Source organism: Mirounga angustirostris, unplaced genomic scaffold (assembly GCF_029215605.1).
Source record: "Mirounga angustirostris isolate CCGP_5_RB_7025 unplaced genomic scaffold, mMirAng1.0.hap1 SCAF_8, whole genome shotgun sequence".
In the NCBI taxonomy this organism is placed as follows: domain Eukaryota; kingdom Metazoa; phylum Chordata; class Mammalia; order Carnivora; family Phocidae; genus Mirounga; species Mirounga angustirostris.
In genome coordinates, this window is record NW_026991716.1 from 50,205,949 (window position 1) to 50,223,722 (window position 17,774).

The 17,774-nt window shown below is 36.7% G+C and overlaps 1 protein-coding gene across 1 annotated transcript in view; it reads left to right on the forward strand.

Annotated features, from left to right (window-relative positions):
* Positions 1 to 10,979, forward strand: part of HCRTR2 (hypocretin receptor 2) — a 111,732-nt gene extending 100,753 nt beyond the window's left edge. The window contains exons 5-7 of the mRNA XM_045866024.1: positions 5,400 to 5,620; positions 8,579 to 8,700; positions 10,750 to 10,979. Coding sequence (XP_045721980.1) covers positions 5,400 to 5,620; positions 8,579 to 8,700; positions 10,750 to 10,979 — 573 coding nt within the window. The remainder of the gene's footprint in view (positions 1 to 5,399; positions 5,621 to 8,578; positions 8,701 to 10,749) is intronic.
* The last annotated feature ends 6,795 nt before the right edge of the window (positions 10,980 to 17,774 follow it).

Consider the following 17,774-nt stretch of genomic DNA (forward strand, 5'->3'; position numbering starts at 1 on the left):
ATCTAAATTCTAAAAGGTCTTGCCAGGGTTAAAAAAAAAAAGTCAAGAAGTCATGAAGTTAAATGGAAAAAAAGTCACTGGGTCTTGGAGCTCAATCATTCTCAAATGATAGTATAAGGAATAAGAAAAAGTCCCATTGTTCCTGCCAGACAGAAAGAGAAAAGTATGAGATTATTGTTTCATATGAGATAGCACCTACTAAGTATCAGTTACACTCTATTATGATGAAATAGGTAATGAGCTAAAGAATAGAAGAAAGATAAAGACCTGTCCTCCTGGAGCAGGCATTTTTAAATACTAAGAAAAAACATCATCCTAACTCTCAGACTCCTCCAGTTACTAACTTAACTCTTTGCTCTTCCTCCTCCTCCTAGCTAAAATTCATGGCTTTTCCATTTGTTGGCTCCTTTTCTCACCACCTCCCACCCTCACTGATTTCTCAGCCCACTTTATTCTTATTAAAATCCTATCATTACACTGAAACAGCTCCCACTTGAAGTCATCAATGATTTCCAAAAAATGTTTCCCTAAGGATTTTTTGCTTGATCATTTGCCAGCATTGAATAATGTTGTTCATGGTTTCACTGTTCACATACTACCATAGCCCTCCTATCTGTCTTTCTGCTTCTCTTCACTTTGAATATTTATACTCCTTTCCCTGGCTGTTAAGTGACTTTTTACTAGGTTCCTTCATAACTGCACAGAATTTTTTTAGGTGATGTATTTTCCAAGCATTTTTTTAATGAGGTGATTTCCCAAATTGTATTTATCAGACTGGTCCTCTTCTTTTTTCTGAGATACACACAATCCCATATACATACATATACATATGTATATGACTTTACTGTAAATCTCAAAATCCGATGATATGAATTTATGAAAGGGTATGTTAAAGGTTATGAATCAACAGCCAGATAAAGAGATACACAGAGCAAGGAGCTTCCATGTCCTCTCCAGGTATGCCATTCACCACGCATCTCCATATGTTCACCAACTTGGAGACTCTCTGAAACCCATGGTCCTTTTGGGTTTTTATAGAGGCTTCATTATGTCATCATGATTGACTAAGTCATTGTCAATTGGTTGATTCAGCTCCAGCTCCTTTCTCCTTCCCAGAGGTCAGAGGGTGGGACTGAAATTTATCATCCTTTAATAGTTGGTCCTCCTGGCAACTAGTTCCTGACCTTAAGTTACCTTCATTAATAAGACACCCATTTCACCTTTTATGCCTCTGAAGCATTTTCAGGAACTGTAGATGAAGACGAAATATATCTGGGAAATATATTTTGGTCATCTAAACCATGACATATATGTTATAAATCATTTTATCACAGAAATACAAGGGATTGTTTATTGATTTGGAGTACTGCATATTGCTAAATTCAGGTATTAGTTCTAGTAGAGTTTTGGAAATTCCTTAGGATTTACTTTGTAAGCAATATGGCTCCTCAATAAAATCAATCTATATACCTTTTATCTATTTTTCTTGTTTTCTTATACTGGTTGAGACATCCAGTATAATGTTGAGTAGAAGCACTGAGAAAAGACTTCATTGTTTTGTTCTCAGTTTTAAAGGAAAGTGTTCATATTTTCCCATTAGGTAGGATGATAGCTGAAGACTTTTTTATACATGCCCTTTACCAGGTGGATAAAGTTTCCTCGTCTTACTAGTTTACTAATTTTTTACTGAAATTTTTATCATGAAAAGGTGTTGAATTTTTCAAATGTGTTTCCTTTATTTATTGAGATGGTCATATTTTTGTCTCTTATTCTGTTAATATAAATTGCATTGATTAATTTTTGAATGTTAAATCAAAACTGCATTGCTGGAATAAATCTAATTGATTAGTTTAGTAAATTTTATTATCCTTTTTGTATATTTCTAAGTATGATTTGATAATATATTAAGGAATTTTTCATCTCTATTCATGAGAGATATTTAGTCGATTGTTTTCTTTTGTTGGCATGTCTTTGATTATTAGGGTATCTGTAGTGTTATAAAATTATTCGGAAAGTATTATTGTCTCTTTGAATTTCAGAAAGAGTCTACATAAGATCTATATTATTTATTTTTTACCATTTGATTGAATTCATTAATGAACCTATCTGGACCTGGAGTTTTTGTGTAGCATAGTTTGGAATCATAGTGCCAATTTCGGTAATCTTTAGTGTCAGTTTTGGTAATCTTTGTTTTTCAAGGTTATTTACCCATCTCACTTAAGTTTGCAAATTTATTCATTATTCATAATATCCTCTATTCTTCTTTTAATGTATGCAGCATGTTTCCCTTTTCATATAAATTAATCCTAGTCACAAATACGGCTTAAGAAAGGGCAGGTTCCAAGGTCCATCATTTACATGATATTTCCAATTCATAATTGTGGTAATAACTCTTCCAAGATGTATTTTCATATCAAAGATGATTTTAAAGTTTATTTACAATAGTGGAATAAAAGTGGAGTGTGTGTGTGTGTGTGCGTGTGTGTGTGTATGCATATGCACACACATGTTTTACACAGATGGATTGTTGAGCCCTTCCTGAGATGGCAGGGGAAGACCTTCCTACATGGACAGCCTCCCAGGCTGGATTTCTCAATGCCCTTTTGTATGATTATTATTTCATCTAACTAAGCATATATTTAAAAATTTACTGTCTTCCATAACACATTGTGTTGGAAGTTTATAAATGGAAACCTTACATCAGAATGGGAAAAGGTGAGCTTTTCAGTCAGACAGACCTTAGTGCCAATTCTGACTTGTTAGATATAGACATGGATATTTTATTTAACCTTTCTCAATGTCAATAATAGAATTTCTAAAGTTTAAATGATCTATGAGAGATCATTTAGAAAACAGTCCAAGATCATTTAGCAGACATTTATAGGGTTACTCATGCTACAGCTTTTCTGGAACTTTCCAACATCCACTGTGGTTTCTCCTCAATTATTTTATAAATGACTATTTAAAAAGAGACTCACAGAGGAGGAAGGATCCTCAGTGTCCTCCCCACCCCCAACCAGTAATATATATAAGAAAATTTATAGGACCACCACGTATGTGAAAAGGTCAGGCTACATAAAAGAACATAGAGAGACAGAAGACAGATAATTTATCAAACGTTTGTCTATGTAAGGGCAGGTTTTCATTAACTTCATTTGTTTCTTTTTAAGAGAGAATAGTTATGGCTAAAAGAAACTCCATATTTGTCTGTGTAGAAATCAAAGTAAAATTCTGCTTGCAAAGATTATCTTAAACACACCTGGATCTTGTGATGTATAAAGCAACAGAGTCCGTCCAACGTGCATTCTGAGAGAGCACAGGAACACATGGGTCTGTCCTGGCTAGCAGCACAGAGATAAAAACAACAATTAAATAATCTTAACAGAACATAGATGACCATGGAGTCTTAGTTAGAACCAACAAACGGCTATGGTGTGCTTGTTGGCACATTTTCCTCTTAAAAAATTATGCGTGCTGAATTTTATTGTTTTGCTCACTAAACTCTATCAATCTTCATGAACTTATAATTAAGAAAATATTACACTTGGAAGGACTCCCTGCTATTATCAAATAACTTTGAAAAGAAATGGGAAAGTACAAGTTGTATAACGGTTGTTACAAATTCCAGCTATTTGAAATGTTAATGTAATACCACAAGGGATTCTCACTGTGTTTGTATGCATTTTATTTTTTTTAATTTGTTTTAAAGATTTTATTTGTTTATTTGAGAGAGAGAGAGAGAGAGAAAGAGTAAGAGAGTATGAGCAAGAGTGGGGGGACGGGCAGAGGGAGAGGGAGAAGCAGACTCACCACTAAGTAGGGAGCCTTGGGGGCGGGGCGGGCTTGATCCCAAGACTCAGAGATCAGGACCTGAGCAGAAGACAGAGGCTTAACTCATGGGGCCACACTGGGCGCCCCTGTTTGTATGCATTTTTAAGGGCCAGACTAGATCACAAAATGGGTTTCAAGTAATTTCATAACAATAAAGAGTAAGCAACAGAGAATATTTTATTTATTTTTTTATTCTCTTCACTCAAGGTTTCTTTATCTTTTTTTTTTTTTTTTTTAAAGATTTTTATTTATTTGACAGAGAGAGACAGCGAGAGAGGGAACACAAGCAGGGGGAGTGGGAGAAGGAGAAGCAGCTTCCCGCGGGGCAGGGAGCCTGATGCGGGGCTCGATTCCAGGACCCTGAGATCATGACCTGAGATGAAGACAGACGCTTAACCAATTGAGCCACCCAGGTGCCCCTTCACTCAAAGTTTCCGTTGGCCAAACCTGAGAAACAAATCTAATAAAAAGCACTAGGTAGTTAAGTCCTATCTGTCCCTCTGGCAGCAGATGGCAGTATTGATGCATGAAAAAAATGCTTTCGAGTTACTTTTGCAATTACCTGTTACCTTTCCCCTCTCTATACTGAGGTATCTGAGCTGAACTAGAATTCCTAATCAGATAATATGGTTGTTGTCCTTTTACAGCTCTTCTTTGCCAGTTTTTATTTCATTCTCCTTTTAATTAAGAACTGGCTTTGGTTATTAGTTTGCTTGTTTTGTTTTGTTTTTAAGAACAGTTTTAAGTTCACAGCAAGATTGAATGGAAGATACAGAGGTTTCCCAAATGCCCCCTACCTCCACTCATGAAGTGCCTTCCCATTATCCATATCCCTCACCAAAGTGATACATTTGTTACAACTGATGAACCTACACTGACACAGAATCATCCAAAATCCGTAGTTTACCTAAGGGTTCACTCTTAATGTTGTACGCTCTATGGGTTTGGACAACGTATCCAAATACATCATATAATGTATAATGATAAGTATCCATCATTACAGTACCATACAGAGTATTTTCACTGCCCCAAGAATCCTCTGTGCCCTGCCCACTGGCCCCCCAACACACCCCCCACCACCCCCAGGCAACCACTGCCTTTCTACTCTCTCTCTGATTTTACCTTTTCTAAGATGTCATGTAGTTGTAGACTTTATGGTATGTAGCCTTTTCAGATTGGCTTCTATTACTTAGTAATATGCATTTAAGTTTCCTATCATTTTTCATGGCTTCATATCTCATTTCTCTTTGGCACTGAATAATATTCCATTGTCTGGATATACAACTTCTCTGTTTATAAAGAGGTATCTTTCCCACTTGTAGCTCTCTTTAGACCTTGACAAAAATGGGATGTTTCAACTTGTTTTCCACCCAAACTCCTATTTGATACTCAACTGTATTACTCAAGAACATACTCAACTCAGCAAACATTCTGGGGAAACAGGCTCTTAAGCCTGTACCTCTGGATATAGGCGTCCAAAACACTCTCCTTCCTGTATCTTCTAGTTACTTCTCCAAAGTGGAACTTCCCTGAGTCAGGTGGCAATAAAGAGTCTCTGCTCCTTTTAGATCCCTGGAACATCATCTGTAGTTCAGAGAAAATGGAAGCCCCTGCAGCCTGCTTCACAGCCTCGAGGGCCAGGACCGCAGACCAAGTCCAGGATTAGTGCTGTGGCCGCTGAAATAAAGCAGATCCGAGCCAGACGGAAAACAGCCCGGATGCTAATGGTTGTGCTTTTGGTGTTTGCAATTTGCTATCTACCAATTAGCATCCTCAACGTGCTCAAGAGGTAAAGTTCTTCTATTATTTGAAAATAAAGTGACTCATTTCTTGGTTCTCAGTGAAGAACTTTTTTTTTCTTCTTAAGCCAGAGAAAAATCTAAGCCCTTTGCCTAGATAGTGTCAGGCCAGATAACTCAGTGTGTTGTTTTTCCTACCAGGTAAGTTGGACAGCCTTTTAGAGTGCTCAGACTCTACATGCCTTGTCCATGGAAGTTCTCTGTTGAATGGCAGACATAAAACAGATGTTCCCCTGACCTCTTCAAGCTAATTGCTGAGCCTTAGATGTAGAAAAAGTTCTAATGCAAAAAAAAGAAAGAAAGAAAAGAAACAAAAAGAAACAACAACAACAACAAAACCCAAAATAAAAACAAAACAAAACCAAAACCAAACAAACAAAAAAACCCTCATTTACAGCTTGGAGTTCTTTTTTGATCAGAACAAATTGGGTTTTACAAACTTTGTTCTCATACATAGGGAATTATGACAGAATTCTATCTAAAGGATAAAAAGAGATAGGGATGTTTTGTTAGCATTCTAATTATCCTTAAAAGTGCATTTGTGAGCGCACACACACACAAAAACGGAATCAGGGCTCATACTGTGTTTTGAGTGTTTAAACAAAAAAATGCCATTTCCTCAAGTCACTGAATCAAGAGCTCAGGGTGACTGAGAGAAAGCGTGTTATTTTTTACGCTGCAGATACACTGTTAAGTTAAAAACAATGGACCAACAAGAACAACCAATGCAGGGGCCTTGGTGCGCATGAACTTCACAGCCAGCCAACTTTATTGGGAATTATCATAACTGTTGCAAACAGACTGGCCCCAAGGTAGTAGTAATTTTGTTTGTAATAGGCTTCGAACTTAAACTAGGATTGCTCCTCTCACTTTTCCCTGATTCAGAGTCAGTATCATATTCCTCACAGCTGGAGACTCTGGAGAGCGGCAGCTTTGGCTGGAGTCACACACGCTAAAGGCGGTACAACCGACTGCAAAGAGTTCTCATTCTTCTTGGCCCTTGGTTTTGATTGCTTAATCACTCTCCCGATGGAAAATGACCTTTTGTTTAGTAATATTATTTAGTACAGACACAGCCTTTAAGGAATGAGATTTTCAGCAGCGTGGGGCCTTGAGAAACATCCGGGCTCACAAGAAACTGAAAGCTACTTTGCCCTTCATAGCTCTTCATAATTTCGGTCTTATTTTTCTTGGTGGAAGAAATCCCATACAGATTTATTCTGATCTTTGGCTAGATGATGTTTTCTACCCTTAAGAACCTTATAAACATGCTATGATACTGAATGATTTTCTCTTTTTTTTTTAACTTTTTGTACTTTTATGGTACTCCGTCTAAATGCAATGAAAGTCAGATTTACTGCTCTCTGGACTGCTCTTTGGGATTCCCTGCGTCTCGGCACTTGGACCAGTCCTTTAGCTATTTCCAAATATCTACTTGTCCATAATATTTCTCTTCTTTTTCTAACTTAAAGACCTCTAACTTAAAGACCTTTTCAAGGAAAATAAATGGCTAAGAAGAAAGTCTATGTTAAAATATTCTCAATTTTTTGAGCATTCTGCTCTTTTCCACAAAACTTGAGAAAAACACTCCTTTTCTTCAAATGCTTATCTCTTTGTTTGCCCTTATAGGTTATGCTTGTATTTTCTTTCTCTTACCAATACATTTCTAAACTCTTTTCCTTGAAAGAATTTTTTGCCTGACTAGTTAAAACCAGCTTCTTTAAAGCAGTTCTGGTTTGTCTAGGATTTCAAAGGTATATTGTGCTAGAGGGTCAGAACATACCATTAATTCCATTTGTCCATGCTATTTCACTCCGTATCATATTTTTGTAAAACTCCAGTACTCCACAGAGCATCACTTTATTCCAGAAATGCATTTCTATCATGGGCACCACCGTGTGTAATCAAATTACACAATCAATGATGGAGCCTCTGGCAGGAAATGCATTATCATCTTCAATCTATAAAATTTACTAGGTAGTTAGTTACAAGCTACCTGCTATTGGCTAGTGGATTGAATTTGATAGATGGGATATTTCTGAGTATGGAACAAATCTTAAAAATGATGTTTAAGGATAAAATAATGAAATATTTTTCAGAGTTTAACATCATAAATAAAAATACTAAAACTCATGAATTTTAAGAAGTTACCAAAATTTTGCCTACTGAAAACTAGTCTCTCTCTAACTGTAATGAAGTCCCAGAAGGCAAATTTCAACAAGGCTGGGAAGAGTGTAGTTGAAAAAGTGTGATACTTTGATCAATGCACAAAGGTAGGTAGAAGAAGGACTCAAAGACTGCAGTTTAAGAGTGCTTTTTATTTAAAGATTTATTTATTTATTTATTTATTTATTTATTTATTTATTTATTTATTTATTTGACAGAGAGAGACACAGTGAGAGCGGGAACACAAGCAGGGGGAGTGGGAGAGGGAGAAGCAGGCTTCCCCCAGAGCAGGGAGCCCGATGTGGGACTCGATCCCAGGACCCTGGGATCATGACCTGAGCCGAAGGCAGACGCTTAACGACTGAGCCACCCAGGCACCCCAAGAGTGCTTTTTAAATGACACACAAAATGGAATAGTAACAAACTTGTTCAGCTGTATTTAGAAACAAAATGAAAAAAGGACATAGCTATATACTCGACTTCTGTACTCTTGCTCACCAGAAATAGGATTACATTTGTTGTTTACGGGAGAGAAAGACCATTCTCTGGCTTGATTTGGCCTTTGATGCCCTAATTGTGCCATGGAACTTTTGTTCAGGTACTGACATTTTCCTAAACCCACTATGGTGCCATGAGCAGTGCCTGCTGCAGGGGAGGACAGGGGTTAGTTAGGCAGCTTCCATCAAGGGCTGTGTTCACCCCTGAATTTCATTATTTGAAGGGTACTTTTCAAAATCACATTGGATTTCCCGTGATTGTTTCTTGTTTTGTTTTTCCTACAGAGTATTTGGGATGTTTACACACACAGAAGACAGAGAGACTGTATACGCCTGGTTTACATTTTCACACTGGCTTGTATATGCCAATAGTGCCGCGAACCCAATTATTTATAATTTTCTCAGTGGTGAGTTTTCAACCGTTCCTTCCATGTAAGCCACAGTCCTTACCAAGGGCGAGGGATCAGTGACCCCAAGGTTTTGAACACTCTTGAAATGTGCGAAGAGCTTAATTGCTATACAATGAGATTCCCCCCCCCCCCCCGGATCTAATTCATCTTGAGGTTTTACCCTGATGAGGGGGATCACATGGTACCTAACTCATCAGAGAAAACCATCTAAGTCATTTTCCCGTAAAATTTAAAAGAAATGTTGAGTAGGGGGAAAGTGAAAATTGTGAGAACTGAAGAACTCAGAATCCTGCTTGTCATACACTAAACTTACGACTTACCAACATGTAAAATAATTTTATCTGAAAATGAAACAGACTTGCTGTATTATTTCCTTTGCCAACACTGAGATTGCCTCGTTGAGATTGAATTGGAACCCACTTTTGGGTATTTTTCTGTATTTACACTTCTCTTGTGAGTAACATCTCTTCAGGTTATCTCAAGATTTCTCACTGACCACAAAAAAATGATACTACTTCTAAATAATGCACAAGCTAAATGACACACAAAGACACACATCTGTAACAGATTTAATTTTTCTCGGTTTATGGAACCAATGTAAATGTAAAAATCATTTAACTAGTTATTTTATTTACAAACATTTTGCCTGACTGACCTTTAGAACTGTGTTTTAATTAGCTGCATCTTTACACTGTCTTCTTCTCTAACCGGTTGGCTATTTCTGTTTCATTGCTATTTTCAAATATATGATAATTTTATGTGGAAGAATAAGCAATTCATTTTATTGCATACTTAATAAAGTATGTATATTTTCCAACTTCATCTTTGGCCTTGTAGGTTGTATGGGTTATTTAAAAAAAAAGAAAAAAAGACAAATGACCAGTCAACTTCCATTGTTTTCTTTCTCAATCATGGTATATACCATATATATACCTGCTTTATTTCACCTTTCAGGTGGTGTATATGTGGGGTTTTCTTGCCTTCCCCCACCACATCCAACCCCTGTCTCCAGGTTAAAGATGGCATTAGATCGGAGATCATCGGATACCACTCACTGCTCATGGGCTGTCTTTGGGGGATCAAGGGACCATGTGGAGCTGTGGCTTGGAAAGCAATGAGGAAGCCATTGCCTTGGGGTTAGAGATGACTAAAGCCCTCAGGCTTGCACTAAGCAGATCAAACCTCCTAGAAGGTTATAGGGAGAAGTGTTTGAAGTCAAGGCCACAGGACCAAGTCAAAGTGCTATTGTGGGGTGGACTGAGGCAGGGAAGGTGGTTGATAACCTGTGGAGACTTGGGATGTGCCAGCAATTGTCGGAGGCCCTTGAACATTCGCTTCCCATGTAATCACTCAATCACCCACTTTGGTAATGGAGGCTCAGAGAAGAGAAATGATGATTCCCAATCCTGTTCATTTATCCTTAAAAAGGTGTCTGTTTCATTTTTCATACTTCTCCAATTTCATGTCAGTGACTTAAGGGCAAGTAGTAACTTCTAAAGTGGGTAATTTTTCCTTCCATTTTTTGTTCTGCCTCATGCAGATTATGAAACTTTAGAAATTTTCTATATATTTTAAGATGTTTTTTTCTAGATACTCTGTTGAACTGAGCATGCCAGTAGACCAGTTTCTTCAGAGTCCAGTGTAGGGATAATTTCTGTACAGTCATGGCTATATACAATACAGGCTTCATCATTTTTGAAATTATTAAGTATCTCTGGACAGCCTACAAATTATCATTTTCATTACAGCTGTCTATAAAAACCCACAATCATAAATATAGAAGGTTTGACTCTAAAGGAATGAAACAAATTCCAAACATCGCACATGAAAAGCAGTTACATTATTTTATGGAAATACCTTATTGTTTCAAGAGTCTACCAAGCTTCCAGTAACACAATTTCCTCTTCCTATTTCCTCCTTTTTGCAAAATGTTGCACCTCATTGTTAGTTTGGCTCAAGGGAGCAACTGGGTTATACCCTATTCATGATTTGTTGAACACTATTTATGTGTAATTCTTTTTCCTTTCATTCTCCCTGGTTTGTCAGGAAAGTTTCGAGAGGAATTTAAAGCTGCATTTTCTTGCTGTTGCCTTGGAGTTCACCATCGCCAGGAGGACCGGCTTACCCGGGGCCGAACGAGCACAGAGAGCCGGAAGTCTCTGACCACCCAGATCAGCAACTTCGACAACATATCAAAACTCTCAGAGCAAGTTGTGCTCACCAGCATAAGCACACTCCCAGCAGCCAATGGAGCAGGGCCACTTCAAAGCTGGTAGAAATTTCATTCATATGACAGGGATATCTGAGTAAAACTATTCTTTTTTAAAAATCTCTGTACACACAAACTTTATTATCCTAATGATCTGAAGCTTAAATTACTTTGTGGTCTTTCTTTCATTCTTCTTTTTTTCTTCTTTCTTTCTTTCTTTTTACTCTATTGCTCTTTGGAAATTAAAAAAAAAAGTCAGTTTAAAATAATTTCTCAACTTTTGATTTAAATAAAATTTTAGAAGTTTGACTTTCAACTGAATTTATTTTAGGCTATTTCACTTTTAGCTTCATGTATTGTGATTTGTGTCAATTAAATGTTTGAATATTTTTAATTCTAATTGTTATTTTACTCTCTCACCTTCAGATTGGTTGCAAAAAATTACCAAGAGTTATCCAATGATTTTCTTTTGTCTACTAAAAGAAGTAGCAATTACTAACTCAATTAACAACAGACATGTTAATTAACTTCATAGTTTTAAAAAAAATCACAAAAGACTCATGATGTGACATCTGAGAGAATATTTATATATACAAAATAGCATACTATATTAGATAACTCAAAAGCTATCTTTCAAAACTATTTAAAAATATATACTATTAAACTTTAATTTCCATTCATTTAACACAATTTTCTCAGGTTTGTAACCTTACCATTGCTCACATTTCTCATCTCAACATATGGCCAGTAAGATTGTATTAACATAACAATCTTGGAGTAACTACAAATACATAACAATCTCCATCTCTAAGAAAAGACTTCAACATTTGAGAATAAGGCAGGATTCATTTAACCAATAAAAATGATGTAGTTGGCCTTGCTGGATTAAATTAAGAATGCAATTTACAAAGAAAAGGAGTAGTGGACTACTAAATCACAGCTGGGTCCCATATGGGACAGTTACTACTGCCACGGTGATGTGATGTAAATATTTGCATTTATTTGAATTTCATAAATATTTATCAAATACAAGCACCCACTGTGCTAGGTGCTGGAGAATGAGGTGGGGGCGGATGTACACGTGCCTTCAAAAGAGCTCTAGATGACTGAGGGAGACATGTCAATAGAGTTTACAGGACAGCAAACCACTGTAGGGGACAGATTCAAATGGGGGTGGAGGAGTGAAGCAACCAACATGGGACACAAACAGAAAAAGTTTTGTTTCTGATTCATTACAGTGACACGGCTGATGTCCGCAAATTCCACGTAGGCCTGCAGGTGGTTAGGAGGGAAGTGCTGGCTCCTAACTCATATACAAAGGAGTAGCCACCTGGCATACTTTGTACAAATGTGAGAGCTGCAATCCAAAGCACTGAATATTTCAAACTTGTCTCCCTGCAAAATGCTTCTAACTCAAATATTTACTTGAAAATTGAATTCAAAGTAAGACATGTTCATGAAAGTTGCTCTTCTTGCATGACAGCAGCAGGTATCCTTATTTTTACTGAAACAAAAGATGTGGAGAATAATATTTAAGAAAAATTTTTATAGATGATAAAAACTATCTCATTCATTTCTTGCTATTTTCCAACCCATCACTTTCTGAAAGAAGACACAAACAAATTGTCCACAAGTTGTCTTCTTATTTTAGAACGTGGGGCTACCTTGTGCTTTTTTCCTACTCAAAGCAAAAAATGACCCTACCAGAGAAGATTTATTGAAGTGATATTGCTAATTATCAGAAAGATAACATCAAAAGCAAAGTGTTATAACTCTCTCCTCCCTTCCTTTGTACATTTGAGAACTTTCTTGTTTATGCTGCGTGAAAGGAATGTTGTAATATTCAGATTGTGATGGGAGCTAGGATAGTTTAAATAGTTTGAGGATTCTTCAAGTAATATTGATAATATGCCTTAATGCCTAAGTAGTATCTCAGAATAAGAGCTAAATAATAGAGACTGTAATATATCTAGTTCTTTATTATTTAAGAAGGAGAGAGGTTGAGAGAGGGAGAGCAAGAGAGAAGGAAAGAGAGAAAGAGAGAGGCTCAGAGAGGCAGCCATTGTACGATTGCCTGTTAAGGATAGACTCAGAAGTCAAGATGCCTTTGCCGTAAATCAGTGATTCTCAAAATGTGGTTTCTGAACCATCAACATCAGCCTCACCTAAGAAATTATTAGACATGCAAATTTCCACCCAATCTCAGATCTGCTGCAGCAGAAACTTTGGGGGTGGCACCCAGGACTCTGTGTGTTAACAAATCCTACAGGTTATCCTGAAGCATCTAAAAATTTGAGAACCCCTGCTCCAAATATACCACCTGGCACCTGCTAATTAGCCCAGCAAAATTAAGTATTTCACTGCACAGGTATCTACAACAGGGACCATCGTCATCACTCCTGTCAACCTGGTTGGAGGTTGAAAGAAGAGTCTGAGTATCAATGTTGAACGTCACTCAGTGTCATCTCATTCAAAGAGATAGTGGTTTATGAACCAATTGCCTTGCATGACCAGTGCAGTGTGAAAGAAGACTGGTTTTAAAGCACTTGTGTACTTTATGGATACCTGGATGACTTGAGTTTCTAACTAAAACTTTTAAATCTCCAATTTTACTTACACTAACTAAAGGCTAAGTTTTGTGGAAGCAGACAGTTTCTAAGAATGATCCTTGCCTGGAAGGAAAACAAACAAACACTAGTACCTACAAGATACTGTGGCAACGGAATAGCAGACTCTACGCATTGCTTTCAACATGTTGATTCTGGAACCCTTCTAAGAGTTCTGGAGGGAGTATGGTTACCTTACTAGGACGAGTGGTCAAGAAAGAGTTTTTTCCAAAACCTGCCAATCTTATGGAACAAAGGGTCAACCACACGCTTCATTATGTGCTAATAACACAAATGAGAGACTTCTTATGGAAAGAATGTGTTGCAACTGTTTTATGCTCTACATAGAATACGCATCTCTCTGTTTTGCCATATTTCAAAGATTTAATGTAAAATGTCACTAGGGTTGATGAATTTTGTTATCAATAAGGATGAGATCATTTTAGCGAATAGAGAATCCATTTGAACTTCATTATTTCTGAATTTCTCCAAACCCATGGACACTTTGATATTCGAATTCATTCATTCTTGGCAAAAGAGGACTCCTAGTTTCTGAGGAAAATGACTTAAAGGTTCCGAGACTTAGAGTGTTTCTTGGATATCAAATAACTGTTACAAATCATTGATGAGTTAATTGCAAAAGTGTCAGGCATAGTGATACTGAATTTCACTCCCAGTGTGCATTGTTTTATTAAAGATAGAGATAAATATGCTTGTAAAATGTGGTCTGAATATACATAAACCTGAAATATCAGAATGACAAACACCCAAACATGCTTATGGACACAAATCGTGAGGAGGGCTATTATTGTTTTAATATCAGTATAACAATAATACAATCTCTCACACCTGATATAAATTATAGTAGTAATCAACTGCATTTCAAAAAAAGTCTGGTTAGTCATTACAACTTAGAAAGTTTTTCAATTCCAATTAATTTTACAACAGACAATTTTCTACTTTCTACAAATTACAAGTCAAAAAAAGTAAATTCCATTAGGTTATGTACAATTAGTTTTCAAATAGCATGAAGCAAAATAATTGATTTTTTAGAGATAATATGTAAACAAAAAATATTGTCAATTTAAGTCTATTCTACTACTTTATGTACCTCAGAAAATGAAGAGCAAAGGCATGGAAAACAGTGTTATCTCCCCAAATTCAAAGAGGATTGTTTTCTAGAATACTGCTGCAATTAAAGAGGGAGCAAAACACTCCCTCCCATTTGCCACGTATTTCTATTCTCTTTAATTTTCTTTATAAGCTTTGGGGTTAGAATATCTTTTAAGTTTTTTTCTTCCAAAATGTATTTCTATAATTGTTGTATCCCATGTGTGTAACATCATGTCACTTGTTTAACAGTTATACATTTAAAGTTCTTGATGCTTAATTTCCTGTGTGTTCATGAAGAAATTTCTTATCAAATCCAATGGGATTACACACCAACTACTGTGAAGGATGCTCGTTATGTACTTTTTAAGTAAAAACCATATTGAGAATTCTATAATCACATTAACACTGCCCTCTCTATTGTATGAAAAATCCTGTTGTTGTTGATTAGAGATGTTGGATATTCACTCATAACTAGTGTCAAATCTTTGCAGGTAAGAATTAAATTAAGCCCTCTGGTGTGGTACTTAATGATCAAAATATTTTTTCCCAATAAGTTTATATAACCAGGGTTAATCATGATATAAAATGTTTTTAATGTTGTTTTTAAGAGCAGGTACTAAACTAAGGATGGTTAAGATTAACACAGAAATATTTCATAAAAATTATGTTAAACCACTGATATATATCATTAAATTTTGGAACTTTTATCAGAGTCAAGAGATTGTATCTTATTTGGATTTAGAGAAAATGATGACCTTGTGATTTCAATTTGTTATTAGACAAATAGGTGGTATTTCCATAATTAAGCAATTTTTTTCTTGGTCATTATATATAAAACTTTTAGGGTTCTTTTTAATTAGTGATAAATTTTAAAATGTATATTTTCTGCTTTTCATTTCCTAAATGATTCTGATAAATGACAGAATCAACTGTCAAGGATTTTTATTTAAAAGTCCATTTTTATTCACTGCTGTTTATTCTAACTTGTATAAAAAATGGAGCCAAAGTAACTGGGCAAGGTAAATACTTGACTCCATCTAGAGAAATGTGATTTGATTATGGGATGGTTTCTAAAGACAGAGCAGAAACTCTCAGAGTGAAAGCCCAAGACTAGCTATTTCATGGGTGAAGGTGTTTTGCTTTGAGTAATCCATCATCACAGATTAGGTATTTGGCCACTTCTGCTCCTGGAGTCAGCCCTGAAGAGAGGTAACTCATCCCCGCTTTCATCTAGGCCAGTTGCCATGAATGGGAAATGGTAACAAGGGAAGTTTCTTGAAGAACCTCTTTGGCCTTGCCCTGCTTTTACTACTTCCTCACTTTCCAGCTGTAGTCCTTACCCCAGCCTCCCCCTCCCCCAAAGCTAAGCATGAGCAGACCTACCCCTACAGCCCACCTTGCCCTACAGAGTTCCTGAAACTTTCAGACCAGATCCAGACAATAGGGGTGACTCAGTGCCTCAGGTTCTTGTTATCTCTTGAGGTGTACCATGGCAAGTGGTTAACTTGAGAACAAATGAAGCAAAGCTCAAGGAAAAAGGAAAAAAATGCATTTTTATATCCAAAAATTATAATTTTACATCCCCCCAAAACAAGCCATTTATTTTCTTTCCAGAATATCTATGTTTATCAGTGGGCTTTTGGATCTGTGTCAGCTCCCTTTCCAAGCCCTAGCTAAGCTTGCTGCCTCAACTTGGAAGGAATCCCATCTTTGAGACTCTTAGGTCAAGGGCATGGCAGGTCACTAGGGATTTACACCCGAGGAGGTGGTACTTGTGTCATCTTTGGAAACAAACCACCTATTCCATCCATTGCTTTTCATACATTGTTTGAGTTAGCCTGATAATTTCCAAAGGGAGAAGGGTACAAACAAAATATTTGTGGGACTGAGAAATCCTTAACAGGATTTCATGGCAACGTGAAGCTTAATTTGTCATGGATGTGATAAAAGATCATGTCCAGAAAGAAGTGATGTTTCTTTCACAGGGACACAGATTGAAGACTTCTCCTTCTATGGTACAGGTAGATGAAGCGGAGCACTTGCTTACAAAGCCATGTCTAATCATGCAGAATATTCACTAAGGAATGGGAAAAATTGTCATTTTAGAGTATCACCAACACATATGCACATGTACGTATGTGTATGTCTAACATATATATAAAACTGAGATGGGGCGCCTGGTTGGCCCAGTTGGTTAAGAGGCCAGCTCTTGATTTCAGCTCAGGTCATGATCTCAGTGTCCTGGGTTGAGCACTGCTCCACACTCCACAGGGAGTCTGCTTGAGGATTCTCTCCTTCTCCTTCTCTTCTCTCCCCCCTCACATTCTCACTCTAAAATAAATAATCTTAAAAAAAAAAACCTGAGGTAGATATTATTTAGTCTGAGAAAATTCCCCAATGTGTGCTAATTTCACACCCCAGCCTTTTAAAGATTTCCCTTCTTCATTTAGTTTATTCCTTTCTTCAATTATATCTTTTAGTTTGGTGACTAGTTTTCCTCTCCTATACAAATATCTAGGTTTCATATTTATGGTATTCTAGACAGCTTTTTCCCTAAAAACAAAAGCATTTCTTTCCTCTTTCTTTCTTTCTTTCTTTCTTTCTTTCTTTCTTTCTTTCTTTCTTTCTTTCTTTCTTTCTTTCTTTCTTTTCTTTCTTTCTCTTTCCCTTTCTTTCTTTTTTTCTTCTTTCTTTTCTTCCTTCCTTCCTTCCTCTCTTTCTCTCTTTCTCTCTCTTTCTTTCTTTCTTTCTTTCTTTCTTTCTTTCTTTCTTTCTTTCTTTCTTTCTTTCTTTCTATTTGACTGGTATTCATATGGTTATAATAATTTGGGACAAGTGAAGAAAAGAAGTCTATAAACTGCCTATCTCCTCCAAAATTCCATATAAATAATAAGAATCTGAGATTCTTTTTTTTTAAGATTTTTTTTTTAATTTATTCATAAGAGACAGAGAGAGAGAGGCAGAGGGAGAAGCAGGCTCCCCGCTGAGCAGGGAGCCCGATGTGGGACTGGATCCCAGGACCCTGGGACCATGACCTGAGCCGCAGGCAGATGCTTAACCATCTGAGCCACCCAGGTGCCCCAAGAATCTGAGATTCTTGATGCCACAGACCTTCTCTGTGTTGTTTACTGCTGTATTTCTGG